We start from the raw sequence: 24,445 nt of genomic DNA, 5'->3' as shown, positions 1-24,445 counted from the left end.
CTACTACAGCTCCACCTGCCCTCTGACTCTGCAGGGACTTACCTTTGTCTTTCCCTGTGGAGATGCATTTGAAGTTGACGATCCGAAGGTCCAGGCCCTCCTGCAGCCAGATCCGGTCCATGATGCGGATCATCTGCAGGGCCAGCATGTCCTGCCTCAGGTCCTCTCCCACCTGCAAACATGAAGTCACACCGTTTCTTCTGAGGCCAGGAGCAACAACCCTTCAGCTGAAAACACAGGACCACATGAAGCAGGAGTGTATGAGGGGGTGTGTGCGTGTCCATGTCTTGTGAGGACCATTTGGCTGGGCCCCACAAATCCAAGCCTCAATTTGAGGATAGACTCACCTCTACAGACTGGCTTTTACGTTAGGTTGCCTGCCGATTTGTGGCTGGTATTTCATACTTTCTTCTGCCGTATATTCAATTACACTTTCCATAAAGGCCAGATTATATATTAGAAAAAAGGTCTTAAAATTAACTCACATTTTTGACAACAGCATGGAAACATGGACAAAAAATATCCACAATTACATACTTCAGGATTCTCAATATAAATCATAAAAGCATTTTTTTTTCCACTTTGTGTGACGCCATGAGGACCGTGTTAATGCAGGCAAAGGGCCACATGCGCCCCCCCAGGCTGCACGTGGCCACGTCTATCTTAACTGCTTGATTTTAATTTGCCTTATTGTTATTACAAGGTAATTACCGGGGCAAAGCCATTATAAAAACGGACCAAAAAAACAAACTGTCTCATCATGTTTCCAGTACCTTGAACATCACGTTGATTTCTTCTCCCAGAGGGTCGGCGTTGACCAGAGCCAGCTTGAGAGGGACAGCGTTGGAGTTGAAGAAGGAGCACGTCTGCAGAGAAACACACACTAAGCTCCTCCCTCTTTGAGTCTGAGTTACGCCGTGTGAGTCTGTCAGTGAGGCACCTTGGTGTTCAGCTCTTTGGCCACCAGGCTGGGACTCAGTGGTAACCGGCAGCTGTTCCTCTCAAAGAAGTTCTGAACGTTCTCCAGGCCGTCCTGCAGAGCCACCTGCAAACAGAGACGGCGCAGCTGAAGACATGGTGGGGCAGAGACGGGCGGGCGGCTGGACACTGACCTGTCTGCTGGAGCCTCCTGCCTGTCTGACTCTCTCAGCCACGGTCCCCAGCAGAGTCACCAGCTGAGTCTGCTTCTCCAGCTCTGCTCTCAGTTTGGCCCCGCACAGACACTGCAGGGCCCCCAGGATCTGCTCGTAGCGTCGGCCCCAGGCAGGGTCCTGGACTGCGTCCTTCAGCAACCTGAGGACAACACAAACAGAGCTCAGGTTCCAGGTCCCATCAAACAAATTCACCACAAACCAGTGCAACTCTGGACTCACCAGTAAAGGTGATGAGCAATGTTGATGTTCCCCTGCGCTCGAGACAACAGGAACATGACCAGAGCGTTCTTCAGGTGGCACTCGTACTTCAGAGCCTGGATCGAACAGGGAGAATGGAGGGAATTAACAAGGAGAAATAGCTTCTTTCGTTTGTTTGTTTCATCTCTGTGGGCTTCACCTGGACCAGCTGCGGTAGGTAGTCAGCCAGCTCATCGTCGCTGCTCTTCTGGATCCAGCTCACAGCCACGCTCCTCACCTCCAGATCTGCAAACCTACACACAGGTCTGTTACACTGACTCCAGAGTCACAGCGACCTGGCGCACTCACTTGGAGTCGAGCAGCTCCAGAGCCGTGACGGGAGGCAGCGGGGGCCACTGATGCAGCAGGGAGTGGATGTGAGCCAAACTGGCCCAGTCCCAGCTGGGGGCGCTGGCCAGCACCTTGGGGAGGCTGCTGGGGTGGTCTCTGAGGCAGTGCAGCCGGTGGTCCCACAGGAGCTGGTAGTCTGCCCGCTTCAGCCTGAGCACGGACACACAGCAGCCTCAGTGAATGTCATCACAACAACATGTTCCCCAGTACTTCGCTTCTGTTCTGAGGGCCTCCATCATGACTCGGCTTACAAGTCGCTAAATCCAAGCTGTACTGAACACTTATACTGAGCAGACCCTAGTGAAATAACTTCTTACTGGTTGGTGCGATTACACTTCAAAAGCAGCAGAGCAATGACACAGTGCAATCCATTGACCACTTGTTATTATATTTGAAGGATATGTTGGAAAACTATTTTATTTTAGTCAGAAGACATTTTTTTCTCATTGAAACTTGTGCTGCCACACGTGAGGAAGACCACCAGGCTGCTCAGTACTCCTCGGCCTAGCTAAAAACTCCAGCATATTGCCTGTATATTGGCAGAAAAACCAAGACCAATAGTGATAGTTTGTTATTGTAAACATGTTTTAATGTTTTTCAGAAAGTTCCTGCTTTTTTCAGACTTTTTTTCCATTTAAATCCCCCCAAATTGTATTAAACGAACAACATCAAAAAAAAAAAACGGAGGTGACAAGCATATAACTGCTGAAGTAAAAGGGTTAAGAAGTCTAAGATATAAATATAATGAACAATATTTACACATTAATTTTTTGTCAAATGTATGATGTCTCAACGCCAAGCTGATGCAGTCGGAGGAAACGTTACATTTCAGTTTCATTGTCACCCCCTTGTGGTGACTAACACCAGTACAAATTCATAATCAAAGTTTTTTTTTTTACCCAAAAGTAGACGCACGGCCGCAGATCCTCTCCAGCTTGCGTCGAAGGTCAGGGTCCAGCTCCTCCAGTGACTCCACGTCTGGACTTGGTGCCGTCTGAGGCTCCACATAGGTCACTTCCACCGCTGACTTGGGGAAATCCACCTGACAACGACATCAACATTGATGTACACATCTACCAACGTTATTTTCTAACATTGCACAGATTTGTGTGGTCAAGTGAACATTTTCTGTCCCTTCTGTGGATGAAACGCTGATGTGAGCAGCTGAGAGAGGTGAGCACCACAATCTCATCACCTATCAAACCACTGTTGGACCATGTCTACACTAATGCTGATGGTAAGGAGCAACAACCTCCACAAACTTCACAGGTCAAAGCCAAATGAGTGCAGCACGGAACTAAACCTTCCACCGACCTGCAGGACGATCCTCTCTGTCGGCGTCTTCTTGCGGCTGTTGGTGGACCCGGGTGCAGCCTCTTGGGTGGACGACCACAGACACATCAGTCTGCTGCCGTTGACCAGAACCCTGAAAATGACCCAGAAACCACTCCCATTATCCATAACAGTCACTCCACATAGGTAAAACAGGGAGGGTGTCACTAATGGGAAACACATGGTTGAAACAACATGACAACAGAACAGATGAGATCAGCCTACGGTCAATTAAAATCCGATTTTGACCAAAAAAGATCAGGTTTAACAAACTGAGCGACGCATCTTTTCATACTCTTTCCACTTACTGTATGAATATAAGACCAAGATGAGAATTTGAGGCACAATCAAGCATACATTTTAAAAAATATTTTGCAATATTTTGAGATTTTAAAAGTACTTAAATCTTTGATTAAGATTCTGCTACTTAACTGAGCTACTGTAATCACTACTGTGGACTCAGTTTTGTTCGCCGTACTAGCAATTTTAGAAAAAAAAAAAAGGAACTTTAGTGGAACTCCATTAAATGTTTTGACAAAGGAAATTGCGTTAAAATAAGTCAGTTTGTAGGATAAAAGGAACAGATGAACGGGCCAAAAAGAAGTTGCGATGTCACAAGACTGGCACTAGCTGATGACATCAGAGAGCTGCAACTAAAACATAACGGCGAGATAATCTACATGGAACTCTGGGTGTTTCTCTGCTGTTTGAGGTGCGTGTTTTCTTTTCAAAACATACAGAAGCATGTGCACACCTCTCCACAGACCAGGGGCCCTAAGAGAGTTTGATGCATTCACAATGCTGTTGATCCGCACACATGAGAGGAACAAATCTGCTTCACATCACTTCCTCACCGTCTGAAGTCAAAAAGTGCCATGGACACTTTCCCCAGCATCTCCGGGCCTTTCCGCTGCTTGTTGGAGTCTGGCGATCCGCCGGCGTTCTGGTTCAGAACCCCGAACACCGAGAGGCTCAGCACCGACTCCAGCGGCAGCACAGCCACGGCGATGGGAAAGTTGATCCTGCAACAGGACCAGAGGAGCGTCAGTCGCTGCCGAGGCAGTGACAAGAGGACGGACAGCGAGTCACTCACAGCTCGTCCCATTTGATGTGGTAGAAGAAGCTCCGGTAGGTGCCCACTTTCTTGGACTGGACCGGTTTGAACAGGTTCTTTCCGTTGTGAGTGAGGGAGCAGGTCACGTAGTACTTCTCGTAACTGTGACAAACACACAAATGTTAGCGCTGACCACAATCAAATCACTGTCAATCAAACCCAGCACTCGTGAGGGATGCTGTTTCCACCCTCACCAAATACATAAGGAAAATGTATTCATTCAATGAAAATATCAGGTCAGGGTAAAAGTACTATCCTACTCACAGGTCATGTTTGGCTACTGACCTTATGATAAAAGGCAGGGAGTGAGCTTGTTACATTTATAGACCTAATTCAGTGAAAAAATATGTATATACAAAACATTTACATGTTGTAGTTTATTCTACGACCCAAACACAGTATCACAGAAGGATATAATGACCCGGGCACTAGAATATTAGGGGCACTGAAGATGAAATTTTAAATGAATTTACACAAAAATATTTGAGAAAATAAGTGCCGCAAAATCTGAATTAAAAAGTAAATAATTATATAAGTACAATATTTACAAATAAAAGCAGCACTGAATTAAAATACATTTCATACAAAAAAGTAATATAATAATTTATATTATTTTATAATTCATAAATTCAATTAAAAATAGGCAAAATACAAACCAAACAGAACCATGATGACATCTTGACATATAACCATCCAGTATGCCAGATACAAAAAAGATCATCTAAGTCATATAGAAGCTACATGCAAGATAACAAGTTTAACACTGACTCCTACAGGAAAGTATTAATAGATCCTGGTGGGTGTTTCCTTTTTCTCACTGGAGCTCAGAGTCTGCCCACACCTGCTCCATCTACCTGGCTTCTTTGCAGAGCTCGAGTGGAGAGGCTTGAAATTACTGCTGAAAATCAAGCCTCTTATTTGATATTACATGGTTTATCTGAAACAGTCGCAATGACAAATTCATATTTGAGCTCTTTTTACGTTCATGAGGACACGGCCACCAGATGGCGGTGAAGAGCCGATGTGGCAGAGCCTGGACTCTGCAAGACTTGATAAAGATGAGGTAATAGATTCTTCAAAATAATCCAAATAACATACAACTACAAAATGAAGTTCTGTTGTGACGTTGATGCAGGAACACGTGGAGCGCTGCTCTGCCTCGGGGCCATCTGTGTTGGCGGCTCCAGAGCCATCATGGAGCCTCAATATGTTGACAACAAGGTTGCATCTCAAGCGGAGACTCCAGATGGACGACAAGGCCAAAGACTGGCGACCCGCGAGCTCAGAGGCTGCGCCGGGGAACACTGCGCTTGCTGTCTGAGGCCTCGAGAGCCAAATATGTTTGGAGGTGTTTGTGGAATGACAGTCATGGCAGCGATGCTCGGTGTTTGCTCGGGACGAGTCAAATAAGTACTTAAAGGTCCCTCTGTGTTCAGGCGGTCTCCCTGACAGGATGAAGAGCACTTCAAAGAATCTTATTTATCAATGACGCGACACCTGGGTTATGATTTTTACTTCCATTATCGACATGAAATGCTCCTCCTCGTCGCCCTCATGTGTTCACGTTGCAGTGAAAAGGCTCTGCCGCTGATCCTGGCAGGCGATGCATGACTGAGCCGGGGATGGAAATTTTTTGGCTGCAGTCTGCTCCAGATACACACGGGAGATCCGAGTCAGGTTGAAACCGGACACTGGCATGGAAAAACAAGACACGGGACGCAACACCGGAGCTGTTTGTTCAGCAGAAGACAAACAGCGCTCTTGACTGCAGAGACGGCTGCGTCGAGCTGCGGTGTCACATGCCGCTTCGTCCCTTATCCAGAAACCCGATCCTATCAGGTGCTACTAGGCCGTGCTGTCGGTGGGGACGAACAATCGTGAATGAAGCGGAGAATGAGATCCTCACCACAGAATAAAGACCACAAACCCACTCGCCTTCCTTCATCACTGCACACCACCAGCTCCCCTATGTTAGTCATTCATGATTTAATTTGATCCACAGAAGACAATGAAATCAAACTCTAATGACTGTATCAAGCTGAACGGAGGGAGAGGGAAAAACCACCATATGTTCAGAAGAATGGGCGTCAACACTGCGTCCCATGTCTGGAGAGAGTTGCTTATTACAGCATATTTTATCACACCAGATCAAAGGTCTGGCTACAACAACAGCTCCACTGTTAGTTGGACAGGACGTGGACACTCAAGTGCCGGGCCAGGTACTCTTTTGGGGCTGATTCCATCTGGACTACTGATCCATTTTGGGGGGAACAGCTCCACATGAATGGCCCAAAGCATGTTAATCAGGGTATTCCCCAGGATATTTTCACCCGATGTGAGGGTATCTCTGCGGGTGGCTCTTTAACTGTCAACCTACTCGACAGATGCTGAGAGACATTGCGGGTCACACTTCTCTCGTTGACCAAAACAGCTGCGATTTCAGGTTACAATCGGAGTGTATGGGGCCCCACACTGCAAAAGCACTGGGGAGAACCCTGTTAATAATATCAAGATAACATTGACAACCTTGGGTTCAAGGCTGAATGTTGTTTTACCAAACTCTGGCTTTTCTTCATTTAAAAACAGGAAATAAATAGGAAAATTAGTCTCATTTTCAAAACAATATCCTAGTCTTTTGAGATGCTCACACTCCACTGCAACAGCAGCAATAAAATATCAATTAAAATATCATTCAGTTCTGCATACAAATCCCTTCTTCAGAACTGCTCACCAGATCAACCCCCAGACCTCCTCATATTGTTCTCCTTCACAGCCCTCAATAACTTTCCACCACATCAGTCTGACGCTGGGTATGGAACGCAGCCTCCCTCATTTGATGGAGGACTTGCAGTAGAAAAGGATTAAGAACAAGTGGCTGGAGGTCTATCAACACAACCACATCCCACCATTTCTCAATGACCTTCTCAAACTCAACACACTCAGATCATCACGCAGTTCCCCACCACTCTGCTCCTCCTCCCTGTCTGTGAGTTCAAGGGTCATCTATGTACTCGCTGATATGACTCACCTGACAGGCTTTATCATTATTTGCCTCTATTCTTCATGGTTAATGACCAGTCAAATATATATTATATTCAGTTGACCATGATTCAACTATCTCACTCAGAGTCTGGCCAGTCTAACCCAGACGGTCAGTACCTACCTGCTGACCCAGTTGGATGGGATGCCGTGCAAAGCGAACAGAGTAAACTGGAGGTGATCTGTCGTTCCAGAAGCGTCTTTGCTGCCTTTCGCTTCGCCCACCTCTCCGTTGGCAGCCTGGGGTGGCGAGGATAAGCTGAAGGTTTTGGATGGGGGGCAGAAGGAGCGCAGGTAGAGCTTGGCCAGGTCGTAGACTGCCTCGGTGAGAAGAGACATGCTCTCCTCTACGGGATCAGGGTGACCTGACAGGACCACAGTGAGGGTGAGGAGTTTCTAACTAAGACTCAGTTGTGCTACACCCAACCACTGAGAAGTGCCATTACCATTGGACGCGGTGCCAGAAGAAGGCGACCCAGGCTGTAGAACACAAAAACAAATGGTTTAAAAGGGGAAACAAAGAGGTGATCTTTGAGGAGCTACTCCGACCTTTGGGGAGCGTGTTCGGGGTAAGTTGACTGAATGTTTCAGTCTCTTGATGGCTTCCGAGATGGCCTGCGTCTCCACTTCGTCCAGGGCGCAGCACAGGTTTTTCACGGTCTGCACCACCCGGTCCACGGTCTTGTACTGGGTGCTCTGGACGGAGAGAGACTGTTGTGAAAGGGAAATCCTTCTGTTTCCACACAGCCCGCTTCATTGTTTAACCCAAGAACAACACATCTGAGGGGATGCTTTGGTGCTCTCCCTCAAAATAAATTCCAGTGTGAATCACACGGTGGGTTCAGTTCCACAGCCAGAGCTTGGGTTGGTCACATTTCTCTGCTCTTACGTCTGTCTTCAATTACTTCACAACCAAACAAACAGGCTGAAAAACAGATGTGCGCTTCCTAGAAAGCCTCCGCTTCAGGAACTCTCGTCACAACGGTGTGTGAAATATTTCGAGTGACAGAGAGGCCGCCTGGGAGTCAAAAACGAAAGTGGAGTCATCACGCTGGGTGTTGTTTTTTTGCGTGAGCTCCAAGTCATGCATTTAACTGAGTCAACTCAGAGCCTCTGAAGCAACACACTACACTTAACTGAAGCTGGACGACAGGAGGTCAGGGGTGCTCACCTCATTTTGCAGGCAGATGTTGACTTGGTTGTGGTAACCTTCCAGGTAGTCAGCCAGGCCTTGCCTGAATAGAGGAAAATTAATGTAATTTTACATTATTCTATGTCTCTTTCTGCTCATTATAACGTCAAATATCAAGGCTTTATTCTTCAGCAATCAGTCATCATCATCTACCTAAGGTCACAAGCTTCCCTCACTTTCCATTGGGGGCATAGTCAAGAGAGCAGGCTAAAAGATTCATCGAGGGAAGTGGTAAAGATATGATCAATTATGTTGTGCAACATTTGCAGCAGAATTCCACACAGGGATGGCGGATGTAAACATATTAGTTTTATCAGTTTGTGACGGTGGTGCTGTTGCGCTTCACACCCAAGACACCAGATGACAGAATGCTCACACTGTGCAAACAGTGGAGGGAGTGTGGATCTAAGGAGGGAAGCAGAGAACTCCACCCAAGTGACCAGCTGCTCGGGTGACGCCATAGGCACACAACATACAACTCCACACGCTATTTCTAATACCTTTCCTGACGATTTATAGAAGCACTCAGATAAAATAAGAGGCGCCATTTCAGGCGTTGACATGAATCCACTGATTAAGACGCAGTACACATGCCAGACCTGTAGATGGCATTGTTATGTTCTGGCAACAAAGAAGATATGAGCATAGAAAATGCAAGCACTCTGCTAGCTTAGCAGCATAGCAATGAGGCAAGAAGACTGACACTGGTGAGGAGCGACAACAAGGTCGAGCACATATTACAAGTCACGCAAATACAATTCCACTAAGACATGAGAGTGTGACCAGGGATGAGGTTCTTGTTGGCGGATCTGTCAACGCTCCATCAACACCTTGTACGCTCCTCTTAATAGTAAAGAGCCCGAAGATTTCTCATTGTCGAATGAGTACTACCCAGTAGCCCACTGTTGTTGTTGTGATGCAACGCCTTTACAGATCAGCTATGTGTGGATTAGGCCTGTAGAGCAATAGAAATGACTTGTATTGAAAAAGGACCAAGTGAAACAGGGTTATAAGTAGAAATCCAGAACCAATTGTTCCCTCAAATCATCTTGAACCACCAGTCCAATGAGGAAATGTCATAGTTGGAAGATGTTCCATGGGTGTTTCCGTACCTGGTGACGTTCTCCTTGAAAGGTCTCTCCACCTGGTTGAGGTGCTTCTCCAAGTTAATAGCAGACTTGTCGTCTTCAGCCTGCGTTCACAACACAAGCGCAAGGACTCAGAGCAGACGAGATGGATGTCAGTCCAGTGCTAAAGTGACTTACCGAGCGTGCCAGGTCTCTCCTCATGGTGGAGGTGGACAGAAGCTGGAGGGAGATCTCGTTCTCCCACTTCCTGCAGTTCTGGACGTACTCATGGCTGCCGAGGCTGTGCTTGCTGTGACACGGACAAACACGTAGTCATCAAACAAGTCATCCTTTAGCCATTATTTATCTGATTATTTAGGCTACATCAACAAACATTTTCACATCACTTTGGCACCAAACTCTACACAAACAAACCATATATAAACACGTGTTGTATTAGTCTCCAGTTTGAGGATCAAGTGTTTATTGGAAAATGTACTTTCGTTTGGAGGACTGGCAGGAAATGGACTATGTCACAGTGAAGTATTTATTTGGAGATACATAAACAAAGCATCTATTTTTAAGTCATTTACATAAAATTCAGAAGCTGTAAAACCAAAGGTTATGAATCATTTGTTCACGCAGAACCATCTGATAATTCTCCTAACACCCAAAACAAACACCCAGAGCAATGCTACATTTAGTGAGACAGCATCACTGCACTACTGGCTACATTCACTCTTAGTTAAGACAGAAGAAGCTCGGGAGGCTAGATGGATTGGATATGTGGAGAGGAGGTACAGATTTGGACCAAGGATGTTGGAGATGGGGGAGAGGAAGACAACCAATGAGGTTCTTCATGAGATGAAGGTGAGACTAGAGGAGGATGATGAAGGTGAGGGGGGAAATGCTTCCAAATAATTCCAGATAAAAAAGAGCTCATATAAGTGATGTGCCATACGCAGCTCTGTGCTCCACCTGAGGGGGATTCAGGCACAATAGTTACAGGATCCAGACTAAAGTCACACAATAGACGTGTAATTATCTCCTCGGTAAGGAGATGAATGAAAGGCAAGATGAAGCAGGCCTGTTAGAGCGCACAATCATGCACAGCGTTCTAGATTCCGGGATGAATATGGCTGGAGCATGCTGGATTCATAAACACTGGCACGGAAAGAGCCGCAGCAGCGTATCCCAGATTAGAGGGTGAGGCAAATTTCCCCGGGAATCTTATTTCGGTCAAACATTTCTGAATAGAGGCCAGGGTGAGAGCAAAAACAGACAGCAGGAAACAATGTGGTGGCCTCATCAGTGAACACTCACTTCTGCAGCACTTCCTCCCGGCCACACACTTTGAGCAGGTAGCTGGAGAAGTCCACCTGGTCCAGATTGTCGTGGACCCAGCAGAGAGTCTGGCTGATGAGCAGCTCCACCGGAGAACTCACTGAGGAAGGACAAGGAAGGTTTTATTGATAGAATCGACTTACAAATCCCAGAGAGAGAGATCAAGCTGTACAAGCCTCCAAATTCCACCTCAAATGGTTTTGCTTTGAAAGCGTCATGTTTCACCAAAACTCCAGTCTGAGCTCACCAGTAAGGCTTCTTTACGTGGCATTCACCGCAATATCTGATGTGCCGAGTCTTACAGCAAAACTGGAGCCCGAAGAAATGATTTCACACTTCAGCTTTGGCTCAGACAGATAGAGAACCTTCAGCAGCCCACCTTGGACTAACCACACGCTGACTGAGAACAAGGGAGACCACCCCTGGTGTCAGAAAAAACAGCCCTCCGCCCTTCACAGGAATGGAGGGTCTGTTCAAACAGACTGGCAGATTAATAGTGAGTGACTTTTTTCTGCAGCTGGGGGTGAACATGTGGCGAGGTGTTTGGTAACTAAACATGCTGGAAAGCCACCACACTTTTCTCACACCGCCCTTCAGGCAGCAGGAGAACTCCCAGCAGGGTACACTCAAGGGCACCGCTCCAGAGAGATAATTCATGGTCTGCATGCTTCTAACATACTTCACATGGTCGGTCCCTCCACCACTTCACACTGACCACCCAAAGCCCATTTGGTTCTGTTTTCCAAAGAGCCGGGGGGGTGTTTTGATTCAAACCAGGGGGACATTGAATGGTTTTGAACAGCTACACTCCCAAAACCACCACTGACAATTGTTTTTTTTTTTCCAATCACGTTTTGTTCCACTTATTTATGTTTTAAGATCACCTTTCACAGCAAAGTGTTTTTCAAGTTTGACTAGCTGGTGGCGCTAGTTTTCACCTCACTAGGCAGGTGTACAGGAAACACCCAGACTAGATGCCCTACACAAAGAGGAGCACTTGGTTGGAATCTCTGATCATCTTAAGATGCATCTAAAAATCCTAATAACCAGACTGGAAGACAAACTTTTCTTCTCTCACCTGCAGCACCTTTGACTTGTAGGTCAAGAACACAAATACAAGTGGCTTAAATTAGCTTTCTCTGCATGCATGCCTGACTAGGAGGAGGTCTCAGGACAGACCCGGGATGAATCAGGGCCCTCAGCTAAACAGGTTTCTTCACTTTAGCCGCTGCCCCCACGACCTGACTCGGATAAGAGGAAGAAAAATAATGGATGGAAAAACAAATTTGCTCCTCAGTGTGGATCACTTCACTGTTGGATCGGTCTTCATGCCGAAAAGGAGTGTTTTAATGTGGAAGAAAAACTGTGTGCTGACAGGCGTGACAACTCTGAGGCAGACATTTGCATTGAATTGTGAGAAAATCACAACAACAATGTTTCTGAGTATTCGACAACAATTACACAAATCTTCTGCTGAGGGAGTTGTTTTGCAAACAGATAAATGTGGCAGCTCAGAGCTTCTTGAAGACTGAACTCACTGTAGCGAATTCAGCTTGCGTGTAAACAGACAGTATTTTGGGTTTCAACAGGCCTTTAAAAGTCGACATGGTTGTTTCCTCTTGCTCTCCTTCCTGCACTTCCGTCCGCTTACATTCCCAAGTTTACCCTTCTATCAGTGTCCTCCCTCCCCACGGAGCACATCCACATCCAACGTTCAAGGCCTGAGAAACGGGTCGCCGTGCCCAGTCATTGTTCTCCAGATGAAGCTGTCGATAAGTGACGATAGCAGTTTCATAAGATCCTAGAGTCATTCCTCATTCTTCAGAGTTTCATGGACAATTACTCATTATTCCTGTTGATGACAGTGAACAAAAGAAATACATCGTCTATATATAGGTGAACATGATGGACAAACACTCCCTCGTCTAATCCAGACACCAGGAATGCTTCAGGATGAGTGGCGCACGAGTGTCATCGAGTTTTGTGGTTGTTTGATAACATCATGAGAAGTGAAAAACAGGTAGAAATAAAATAACTGTTTCTTAATTTAGATAAGATCCAGTTTTCTTTTGATTCTGACATGGAACGCAGATTAGGACCACGAGTTTATTTATCTCAACCTGCCTTGAAAAATCAGGAACCAGGAAGACTGGATAACAAAATGTTTCTCAGCAATGGAAGGCTTAAAGTACAAGTCACAATGAAATGGTGTTATTAATAAATTACATTAGATTAGATGTCCTTCCTTTATCCCACAGTGGGGAAATTCAACAAATGACTAGTGGGTGAAGAGTATACAAAGGCAGTTGTATGTGTAGGATGGTCCTTTTAATTTCTTTTTATATCATGCAGTTTTGGTTTTGGTGGGAAAGATAATAAGGTTAAAAAAAACACAGCAAGCCAAACAAACTAAAATCCAGACCTCAGAGATTCCACCAAACAGGCCCTTGTGGAGACCGGAGGTAAAAAAGAGGGAAGAAAAAATACAGCCAGAGGGACCGTTTTGAAAAGTGATCTAAAAAAATGTTTAAGTAGATGAAGTGCTAGAAATAATAAAAGCACAGAGTCAAGGACAAACTTTGTTTCTGGTGGATCGAATCAAGATTTCATACACTAACAAACTGGGTCAAGTTAGTCAGGAATACAGAGTAAGTAGGACATCGGGAGTCCAGGAGGTGAAACCTGGAGGAAATACAATGACGTCCAAGATGAGTTGCTTCAGGAAATAAGGAAAGTACTTTAGCGGTTGCATGAGGAAACATTAAAACTGGGCTCCAACAGGGGTGCACCAGGACAGTGGGGCAGCTGAGTGAGGACGTACAGAGAGGCACGTGCACACAGCCGCTGACGGTGGCCAAACATCTCGAAGGAAAGGAAGTAAACGCCAGATTGTCTGGTAGTGACTGCTGAGCACGCATCATGCTCACAGGAGGACGTGGAGCATGATGGTGCATTCAAGTGCTGCTCAGCATGAAGCTCCTGAGCCGGAGCACAGATTTCAAAGCTACTGACAGGCCTTCAGGTAATCCAGGGAGACAAGCAGCCCAACGCTGGCAAGGTGGTGAATCATTACAGTAAGTTATGTGCTTTGCTGCAGCTTCACTGAAGAGTTACAGTATCAAGATGTTACTGTGTAAATAAGCTCTTGCACCACACAATTTGGCAGCTGTGACCATAGTTTCCTCCTTCGAGATTCTCTTATCGCAGCTACTTAAAGGCAAAGAGGGTAGAGGCCTTTCTGGCTAAGACTGAATGAGTCCATCAAGTATTCAACATTCATTCAGCTGGATTTAAAAGTGAGCCTACCGTCACAGGTGAAGGTCACTGGCTGCTGTGACTCTGGGATTTCAATAGAAACCTTTACGGAGGAACTGTTGTCACCACCAGCGTCTCTCTGGGCGATGACAGGACTGAGAACGTAGCCGGGGTTGCTGGAGTTGTCACCGTGAGGAAATTTGGACCGCAGGCTGCAATGAAAAGACAAAGAAGATGAACATTCAATAACTCCCCTGAGAAGGGAGGAGGAGACAGGAAGCGGAGAGGTGATGATGATCAGTAAGGCTGAAGGTAAGAGGGAGAAACAGAGATGAAAAGATGCAGAGACACAGTCTGACCAGTGCCACTGACAGTAGAGATGAAAAGAGACAAGCAGAGACAGGCCGATCAGTCACTCGAGAGACAGAGAAATAATATCTATGGAGACAAAAAGGGACAGAGATACAATAGGGACAAGAACAGAAACAAGACTAGTAGAAATATGCAGCAGGGAAAAGACAGTGTTGAGACAAGAGCACAGAGTAAAGAGGAAAAATATTATTATAAGTAGAGAGGAGCAGAGACGAGTAGAGATGGAGAGAGAAAAGTAGAGATGGAGTGAGATGAGTAGAGATGAAGTAAGATAAGTAGAGATGACCAGAGACAAGTAGTGAGGAATACAGACAAGCAGAGATGGAGTGAGATGAGTTTAAGAGAGAGGATTAGAGATGGAGTGAGATGACAAAGTGAGACAGAGTGATAACAGAAAAATAAGTAAAATGAAGAGATGACAGAAGAGGATGAATATAAATTAGTTAAAGTGACAAACAAAAATGAAAAGAGATGAGGTAAAACAGAGGGATGCTGAGGAAGACGGGCACAGAAGGAGATAACAGTAGTTAATGAACAAAAGATGGAGAGCATCGGGACACAAAGAAAACTCCCTGAACTTACGTTGCAATGTCTTCACAGAAGGCAACAACCTCCAAGTTCTGGGCATCTCGTTCCTCAAAGGCGGCATTCGTCACTAGACCTTTTCCTTTTCCCTTGTTCTTAAAAAACACAGACAAGGCTCATTTAGAGTCTGGGAGACAGAGAACATTTAACTCATCAGACAGAGACAGCTGACAGGGAGCGCAGGCCTGTTTATTGGCCGTTTATCTCGAATGAACCTTGTACATCATTTTTACAAGCCAGGCCATCAGCAGGGATGTGAGCTCCAGGATCGTTTGCTAGGCTGCGATATTAAAAACACCACAAGAACCCAAGTGATGGATGACATTTGGAGCTGGCAACCTTTGCCAATCTTTGTTCGCTTCTGACAGGTGGGGGATGAAAGAACATTCCAGGAACAAGTTGTAAGCAAATCCGGTTCTCACACAGAGCCACACATCACACAAGACCTGAGACAGCTCTATGGGAACCGCCTCTCTGAGATTCCTGGAGGCCAGCCTGCTGCCGGGAACCCAGTCACACTTTGCTCTTAAATGGCTGTGTCTTTGCCAGCAGCAGTGGAATGTGCTTCCTGTGGTACAGGAAATTAGGGGCGATAAGTGCCCGCCCCTTCTTTCTGCCAGGCTCCAGAACGTTTGCAAAAATGCTCAGTCATGGCTAATTAAGAGTCTGACATCACTCGCAAATTGAAAGAGGACCCGCTGCGAGAGGAAGGGGGGCTCAAAGAAATGTGAGGAATGTCATAATAATAGCTGGTTCTGGCTCTCTTCAGGGATTTTGTACCCAAAGATTTGGACTGATCTGAGAAGTCCATTAAACACCTACCAATCCTCATCACCTTGTTGTGTTTTTGGTGCATTTCCTCTAATCTCATCCCAACATTATGTCACCCAAAACCCTTTGAAGGTTTGGTATTTTATGGAAACATTACCCAGGTCTGTTGAACTTTTTCACAGATGTTTTTCAATTACTTTTCCAGTGCTGACTACATCCTAATCCCCACAACAAAAACAGACTCTATTTCACCAATTAAAGGTGAGTCTCATAGGTCTCTGAAATTAACTACTGAACAAGAGGTCTTCCTTCTCAGGCTCGCCTTGCTCTCTGGGAAACGCAGGTGGCTCAATGTTAAACTTGGCTCCGTTTCCAAGCAACCTGCTGAGTTGGAGGTTTTTCCCACCTCTTGGTGTTATGTCAGGTCAGCATCCTGCCTGTACAGCTCTCTCCACTCTCACAGCAGAGATTTACGACTTTAATATTCCTGCCTTTAAGATCCTTAAGTGTTTTACAGAAATATAAACGAGCTGGATTAAATATGTTTATTACTCTTAAGCATTGCTGGGTCAGAAGATTCTTTTGAGGATGAAGTGCTCAGGTTGTATGAAGGATTCGATTCGACCCAAGTTATTTTCTAAGTTCAGGATTTGACATGGTTGATCACTAGGCATGGATGCTTTTTTTTCGATTCAGATTGACATCACCATGTAAAAGTATGCGATTTTCGAATCGCAAAGACAGCAATTGCAAAAACAAAAGCATGCCAATGCAGAAAACCAAGCAGCCCTGGCAACACACTCCACCAGAAACCTGGCAACCCAATCCACGAGACACAGAGGTGCTGCGCCGTGACTTCAGCAGTGACAGGCCCGTCTGATGACCAAGCAGGAGCAGTTCAAAACAGTCTTCAACAAGATTATCTGGACAGTCGCACCATGTCTCCCAAATTCAAGTACTTCAAGTATCAAGTGCAGCCAGCTCTGTTGTCATGGTGACGCTTCAGCTTAAAGTGTGATTCAAAGTCTACATAGTGTCAACCTTCGAAAATTTACTGGATCCACTTTGCTTTCCACCGACTGACTCCTTGCTGGAGCAGTATTCTAGATTAACACGGAACCCAGTCTAGACCCAGAAGTAAACAGAAGCCGTGTGTGTCTGGGTTTTGGGGGTGGGATGCCCCTCAACTCTGTAACCAGGGTTGGGTTTATACATCTCCTTCATGAGCAGCAGTGATTTGCTCCTTTTGCTGTTGTTTTTTACGTCAAAAGGCTTGAATTCAATATTCTCAACAGTCAAATAAAGTTTGCATCAGTGAATTTATCTCACGTCGTCATCATGTGTAGGTCTGGCTACAGGGAAGAAGTGCTGACATGTCGACTGGATCTGAATTCCTTTTGGTTGTACTACAGAATGACTGATTGCTTGTGCACATAGAATAATGCAGAAAACAAATGCCCCACCAAAAATATTGCATGCTGAATCACACCCGCAATAGTGTGAAAATAAATCGGAATTCTATTTTTCCTCCAAATCACCCGCTCCAGCTGGAAACGCATTGATGTTTGCACAGGATTTGTTTTCCCACTTGGAGATGACAGCCAAACAACCACCTCCGTGTACTCTGGTGGCCCTGAGGGTCAGACTTTGGTCTTGACACTTAAGCATGCAAAACAGTACGAATGGCTAGATCTACTACTGGTTCACAAATAAATTCCTAGATCTAAATGTTGTATAAAAAAATAATGGGATAAATCATTCCTTGCAGCCAAGTTACATTTCTTCATGTGTATTTCAAAAATGCCAACCCTCAAGATGTGTTTCATGAACTTTGACTAGTCTAAGACCATCTCTTATCAATACTGGTACTGAGTCGACTGCAGCCACACAGGACCATCTTTGTTTCACAGGATCGATTCGTCAGAGCGAGACAGGCAGCTTTTAAGTCATGGGAACTGCTTCATATGAGTCCGGTGTCGATTAATCCTTCCACTGACGCTCTAGCTGCAAGGTACCATGGCTGAGTGTACAAAAGATGAATGTAATCCTATGGCTGGTTCAGTCTCAGGGCTGCATCAAAAGGCCGGTGTGGTGTGTGTGTGAAGCAGAGCAACTCATCTGGTAGCAAGTTGAAGATGAAGCCACAACCCAGTGAATCATGACCTAACAGAACAAGAAGGCAATGGCTTAAATCACTTTGTATTTGACTCAAAACCAGACGTCCTTCCAAGTACTATTCCCTGTGGGAATCAGTCAAGTAAAATCTAAACAACCTCCTTGGCCGTGATGACGACCCACCACATATGGCGACCTCTGAAGCGGTCTCCACGTTTCATAGTTTTGTAGGATTATTTTCCAGATAGCCAAATGAAATCACACTATTACCAAAAGCATGTTGACAATAACATCGTCTATGATATTTGGAACGCCACTCAGAGTACTACAAAAGTAGCTGGCATCTAAATGGCATATGCAAAATTACCACAGGACAAGACGACAACACACATCATTGAGATTGAGTTGAACCTGCCAATTCCAGAAGTAAATAGTCATCAAAAATTGTGATTGGTTCATCAGAAACATTTCTCGAGAAATTCGAGAGAATGGCCAACATGCAACATCAGTAAGAGTGAATTACATCAGAGTTGCAGTCGCTGAGCTCAACACACAGAAGCTTCCTCTTTCTATCAGGAAGTGACCAACTTCCCACTCTCAGAGATCCGTTTGAAACTCCTGGCTCGTGAAATGTTGACCAGGGTGGACACGACTATCAAGTCTATCAAGCGTCAGCTTTCTCCAAGAAGTCACCACATCCAGCTGGATTTCCATATTGCATCTTGCCTGTATCGGCTTCACTCCACCGTCCACAAGACGTCCACTGTATTCCACCAGTAAACAAGTCAAAGGTCAGGGGAGATATTAGCCAACTGACTCACACTGTTACCAGGAATCTGTGTCAAATCCCAGCACTTACGGAGCTTCAAAACACAATGTTCACTTCCTCGACCTGCCAGTTCCTGGGCCAACGGGTCTCACATTAACACAGCTGTGTTATGTGTCCAGTGCAGAGAAAGCTGGTGCAGAGCTTATCGTCCACAGTGACGAGGAGGAATGCCAACAAGAATATACGGTTGAGCTTGATGCAGAGATAGAAACACAGTTGGAGAGCAAACACATTCCCACAAGAGGCCAAATATGCTGAGTGTGCAGAACTGGCGCACTAAACAGCTGACATTGTCTCCTGTGATGAAACTTAACCGACTTTAAATATCTCTACAGTTAATAATCAGCAAGCCAGAACACAAAGAAACGTGAACCATGCTCTTTATAATGTCTTAAAAGACTAGCTAGCTAACAATAAAACAAGTAGCAGCCCTTCAGGCCTCACTATGGGCCGTAACCCGTAACCTTAACACAGAGGAAAGAGCCAATCCGTCCAAGACATATAACAATAAATCATCATCAACATCAAGCAAGGAACAAGCAACCTTCCTCCTTTTTCCCATGAAACTTTAACCACCACCTCAAATCTTCAAAAATGTAAATGAACGGAAACACTGTTTTCTCAGGTTTCCAACCTCCCACAACAAGTGAGGGCGGAAATCTACTTCAGATCTGTGGTAAATGGAGCGTTAGCATTCAGCTGTGCTATGCAAATCACTCTGGTCTGGTGCTTCTGAGCGTGTCATTTTGTTCCGTCTCTCAAGCCTGCATCTTTGCACAGTTCACCAAACGACAGACAATGTCACAGTCTGAAAGGTTCGACGCCGGAGGCCTGGTCAGTTACCCGCATTGATTGTTGTACCTTTGCTAGACAAACATATGGATTGCTGGCACTGGGAACTAAAATGACCCTCCTGGCCAAAAGCTTTTTAACACGATCCACGCCTATTATTTTCAGCACAAATCCCCAACTCTCCACCTTTGAAGTTTTAATTTTAAACAGCAAGCTGGTCCAAAACATGGAAAGATTTAACAAGAGTTAATGAGCGACCATTAACAAGTCAATAAAACTGAACCAAAAACACTGATTTCTGACAAGAACAAATCCAGTGATAAAAAGTGCAACTGTAGCCGAGCAGCTGGGCTATGAAAATAAACCTCCGACAGCCGACCAGATAACAATGAAGTGAATTGCTAAATATGGCTTGCTCTGTATGTAGAGTGGAATCAGGGTCATTTTTTGGCCATTTATTCCACCAAGATGTCAAAATCCAAAGTGATGCTGATGCATTTGACCTGCCAGCAGTTAGACTCATCCATTTATCCAACAGAACCGGCGCCAGCATTGCAGTTTGTCTCGTCGTCGTGATGGCTACAATTGAAAAGCAGCTTATCAATTATTCAGACCGCATTTTTATTTTCCAAAACAAATTGGTGGAGAAACTGAGTTTTTTTTTTTTATTAAGTTTTTCTCCATGGTTCATCATTCTTCCTCTCCCCTTTTGGAGCCTTCGGTTTGACCCCGCCTGAAGATGACAATTTTGGATGTTGCTAACAGACTGAGAACTTCTCAGTGTGGAGCTAATAGCTGCGTAGTTAAGCTAACAACTGTCTAAAACAACCAGTGTAGCCCAAACATGGATCATAAGAAGGTTGGGGGGACATTAAGTGGTCACTCGACTTCCTTGCTGGAGAGGTCTTTGCTGGTTAGCTATCTTCCTGCAGTCCAAGGGGATACTGATTCTGATTCAACTAAGAGCTTGAGTTGTTTTTTCACTTGCAACTTCTCTGTGAACTGTCATCACAAAATAAAACAACAGCCACGTCCACTCTTCATTTGTTCCATTTCACAGCCTTCAGCAGCCGCAACCACATCAAGCAGGACACAGGCGCCAACCACAACAAACAGAGGCGTCGAAATACACAAGTAGAGAAACATCACTTCAGAGCAAGACGGACAAATGTTTCCCTTCATACACGCAGGCTGTGAGAGGCATTAACCACAGGGGCAGGATCAGTGGAGCAGTTTCTCAGCGAGGTCTGTAGTCGATGTACAGCAGAGGGGAGACAAAGAGGCCTGTGGAGACCTGCTTATCAGAATGCTGACTGCGGGCGGAGTGCACCGGCGGAGGACAACAACCATTATCACAATGTCGAAACCTGCAAATATACTGTAATGAGCGTTGCCGAGGTACAGAACCATAGACGAGGGACTGCTGGTCTCCACAGCTCGCATTACAGGGACAGGACTGAACCCAGACAAAACAAGTGGAGACGAAAATGTTTACCCGGATTAGCTGGAACAGACATTCCACAGGACAGAAAGATAAAGACCCATCAAACCCACTTTAAATTGTCTTTCACTTCATGTTGCAGCTCCTTTTCAGGTTGCAAACACTGTAGCGACTGAAGAATGTAAACAAATGCTGAATTCAATATTAGAAGTTGAAGTGTTGATCTTTCGCTTGTTTAAGTTGATCAGCCTGGCTTCACTAAAATTCCTAAAATATGAAACTGGAGGTTTTGCATGTCACAACAGACTCTGTTATCCCGATATTTGACAGGAAACTTCCATCAAGTGACAGATGGTCTATCGGATTCGCCATACAAGCACATGGCGGCACTTCGCTCAAAGCGCTGTCCCACATCTACCATTTAAACTATTCATAAAGCAAATCAGCACACACAAACAAACCAGCTAACAAAGCAAACTGAAATATGAAGAAGTTTGTTTAGTCTCTTAGGGTCACGTGCTAAAATCCTGGCTGCAAACAAAGATCAGATTTGAGCGACAGAGGTTCGTCTTGTTTTATAATCCTAATCTGATGGACAGTTATATATTTTTATCATTTGACGATTATATTTAATGATGATTTTAAATTATTTCAAACCAGAACGCCCCTTTTTTCCATCATTATCAGTATGTCAACAACACGCTCCAGCTGTCGGCTGTTGACAGTACCTGCGTGTCACGTCGCATGACAGGCACCCTCAGAGGCTAATGTGTAATCTTGTAGGCTAATCACTCACAGAGAACGGACTCCAAGCTGAAAAAGCAACATCCAGTCTTGTAACTTGACTGTGCACTCTCACCTGATTGTTTGGTTTGTGCTGGGAGGAGGTTCCGGGGATGTTGAGTGAATGACTCCTTGTGACAGCAGCTCCCGACGACGACTTCCTGAGCGGCGATCGAACAGTCTTCACGTCTTGCTTTGGACTACTTCTGTCGCCGTTTCCCTTGGTCTCCAGGACCGCATCCCAGGGATCTCCGGCAGGTCCTGCGACAACAGTCTCTGCTGGGGCTGGTGATTCGGCCGAAGCCCCCTCACCGTCAGCCTTGCGTTTGGTAAGCGGGTCCAGGTCCAGCCATTCAAAGCGACTGATGCTGGAGGATTCCATCACGGCTGGCTGCACCAATGGAGGATGAGGTTCCAGGGATTGGTCTGGAGAGTCAGTGCTTGATGATTTACCGTTCTTCAAGTATTCCGAGGTGCTGGCAATCTTGTCGAAGAGCTTTGCCATCTCTGGATCCACGGCTGGCTGCGGGAAAACCATGGCGGCAGCAGGGGGCTGGATAGGAGTGAAGGCCATGAACGAAGGCTGCTGCGCCGGAAGAGTCATGAACGGTGACATCGCGGGACTGAAGCCGTTCTGAAAAGTGCCAGGTTTGGGAAACGGGGTGGAAGAGAACAGTGAGTTCGGCTGATGTGTAGGAGTGGACGTGCTGGAGTTTGTGGTGGTTGACAGCACAGGCGTCCAGCTGTGGAAAGGAGATGAGTGGCCCCCTGGGTAGGAAGCGCTGAGGTTAAATCCGAGTAGCGACGACGGACGCGAGACCTTGCTGTTGGCCCCAAAGTTTTCATCAAGGAGGAGCTTTTCTAGTTCCTCGTTGGTCAGCTTGTCCAAATCGATGTCCCTGAATTCATCCTTCTCTGCCTGTTTCTTGGTCTCAGGGAAGACAATGAGGTCCTTCTCTGGTCTGCTGGAGGAGGGCAAAGGTCGAGGGGCAGCAGCGGAAGACTTGGAGACGTTTGGTTTGGAGGACGAGGACACAGCGGGGGCCAAAGATGGAGAGGCCGAAGGAGTGTGTCGCTTCTCTCTTTGCAATTTGGCTAAAGCCTCTTCCTCCATGCGCAGGGCCTCCTCTTTACCCACCGTCCCCTTTGGCTGGGGGACATCCAGCTTGAACCCATTTCCACTTGATATCTGGGCCATTCTGTCAACTCAAGGGTGCCATGGGCAAATGGGTTTTACATCAGCGGTGCTCAAAGAATGGTGAGGAAACCTCTAAACACCTGCAAGAGTCAGAAAGAAAATTAGACAACAGACGAGCTCAGACAGCAAACACCTACAGACTTAAATCACCAAGCTTTGTTGCAACACAAGTACGCCACTTCAAACTTGTCAGCACCGGCTAAAGCACCCTGGAGAGGTTAGCGTGACATGTGTTGTCATGTGAAGTGTTGTAAACCCTGCACAGGTGTCCAAAACGAAAGACCAAAACCACATTTCTCTTCCTCTATGGACGTACAGCAGTGCGGAGCAGGAGCTACTATGTTAAATCTGCCACTCACATCATGACTAACTATGGTCCTGCGTTGCTATTGACTTACATCGGGGCAGATTAACAGAAGCCAATAACATGTTCATTCTTGCACTGGGAAGAAACTGGGTCAGGCACAGAACATGGGAAAGCCAATCCATGACCTATAATTTAAACACAAATCAAGTCATGTGGTGCGCTGTGGTCCGTGTTGTTGCACTTGTTTGGACCAGACGCCTGATAACTTGCACTACCTCAAACCACAGCCAGTGTTCATTTGAAATGTTTTATTTACTCAGTCTAATACTAGGTTATATTTCTCAGCTTCTATTTTGACAGTGGAAGACTTGTGCTTTTACAGTTAAAAAAGAATACTTTATTTTAAATAATCACAATTTCAAGACTGAAAGATTGAGATTTTTGCTAGCATCATCGTCTTTCAATAGATGTGGGTTGTGGGAGAAGTCGTCTAAACCTGGCTCAGCTGGATGGGCAGCCACAAGGCAAAAGAATGGTAGCTTCAACAGATTATCTCGCTAGCCTAGTCTGCCTAGATAAATTTGAATTTCTCTCTTATAGCAAGAATAAGGTGTTAACGTTCATTTTGAAAAACTGATGTTCCCGGGAGGCTTCAGGTTCCAACAGGCACTCTGCTCCAAAATGCTTCTGTCTGAGCGCTATGTGGAGTCGCTGCTGTTCCGTAACGCAAAGCAACAAAGGGGTTTCATTTGAACTGAGAGGTTAGCAGGCTGCTACAGGATGCTACCGCACGTCTACCTGAACCTAACTTACCTATAGTCCTGTAACATGACTGGTCAGCACAGGGCAATTCCTATTATCAGGGGCCATTCTTCACGTCTATCAAAATATGGACTTATCGACCATGTTCTCACTGGCCATCCCATGCAACAATAATTTAACCTCAAAATAAAACTGACAGACTCGATCTTCTTTGGGCACTTCCCACCACACCTATCTTAATCGAACTCCATGGACACACCCATCGCCCCCGTGCCAAGAAACACCTCACATGTGCTGAACCAACAGCCAAGAATGCACAATCCAATTCCTAGTTTACCACGACTTAAGAGTTAATCTGGCGTGACACGGGGCAGCACCATGACTCCACAAGAAAACAATGCGGCG

General features: G+C 45.7%; 1 protein-coding gene across 1 annotated transcript in view; it reads right to left on the bottom strand.

The window, feature by feature from the left end:
• Positions 1-24,445, bottom strand: part of pik3c2a (phosphatidylinositol-4-phosphate 3-kinase, catalytic subunit type 2 alpha) — a 34,129-nt gene that overhangs the window by 4,947 nt on the left and 4,737 nt on the right. The window contains exons 2-22 of the mRNA XM_053884711.1: positions 21,850-23,051; positions 15,040-15,137; positions 14,137-14,297; positions 10,810-10,930; positions 9,685-9,796; positions 9,532-9,611; positions 8,399-8,462; positions 7,777-7,923; positions 7,674-7,707; positions 7,352-7,592; positions 4,168-4,290; positions 3,929-4,096; positions 3,057-3,168; positions 2,642-2,784; positions 1,701-1,892; positions 1,552-1,645; positions 1,374-1,468; positions 1,113-1,293; positions 941-1,045; positions 774-866; positions 43-172 (exon numbers count right to left, since the gene is read on the bottom strand). Of these exons, the coding sequence (XP_053740686.1) occupies positions 43-172; positions 774-866; positions 941-1,045; positions 1,113-1,293; positions 1,374-1,468; positions 1,552-1,645; positions 1,701-1,892; positions 2,642-2,784; positions 3,057-3,168; positions 3,929-4,096; positions 4,168-4,290; positions 7,352-7,592; positions 7,674-7,707; positions 7,777-7,923; positions 8,399-8,462; positions 9,532-9,611; positions 9,685-9,796; positions 10,810-10,930; positions 14,137-14,297; positions 15,040-15,137; positions 21,850-22,971 (3,616 nt within the window). The 5' untranslated portion in view covers positions 22,972-23,051. The remainder of the gene's footprint in view (positions 1-42; positions 173-773; positions 867-940; positions 1,046-1,112; positions 1,294-1,373; positions 1,469-1,551; positions 1,646-1,700; positions 1,893-2,641; positions 2,785-3,056; positions 3,169-3,928; positions 4,097-4,167; positions 4,291-7,351; positions 7,593-7,673; positions 7,708-7,776; positions 7,924-8,398; positions 8,463-9,531; positions 9,612-9,684; positions 9,797-10,809; positions 10,931-14,136; positions 14,298-15,039; positions 15,138-21,849; positions 23,052-24,445) is intronic.

Source organism: Synchiropus splendidus, chromosome 14, assembly GCF_027744825.2.
Source record: "Synchiropus splendidus isolate RoL2022-P1 chromosome 14, RoL_Sspl_1.0, whole genome shotgun sequence".
In the NCBI taxonomy this organism is placed as follows: Eukaryota; Metazoa; Chordata; class Actinopteri; order Syngnathiformes; family Callionymidae; genus Synchiropus; species Synchiropus splendidus.
The sequence above is the reverse complement of the archived record's forward strand: the minus strand, read 5'-3'. Positions and strand labels throughout refer to the sequence as shown.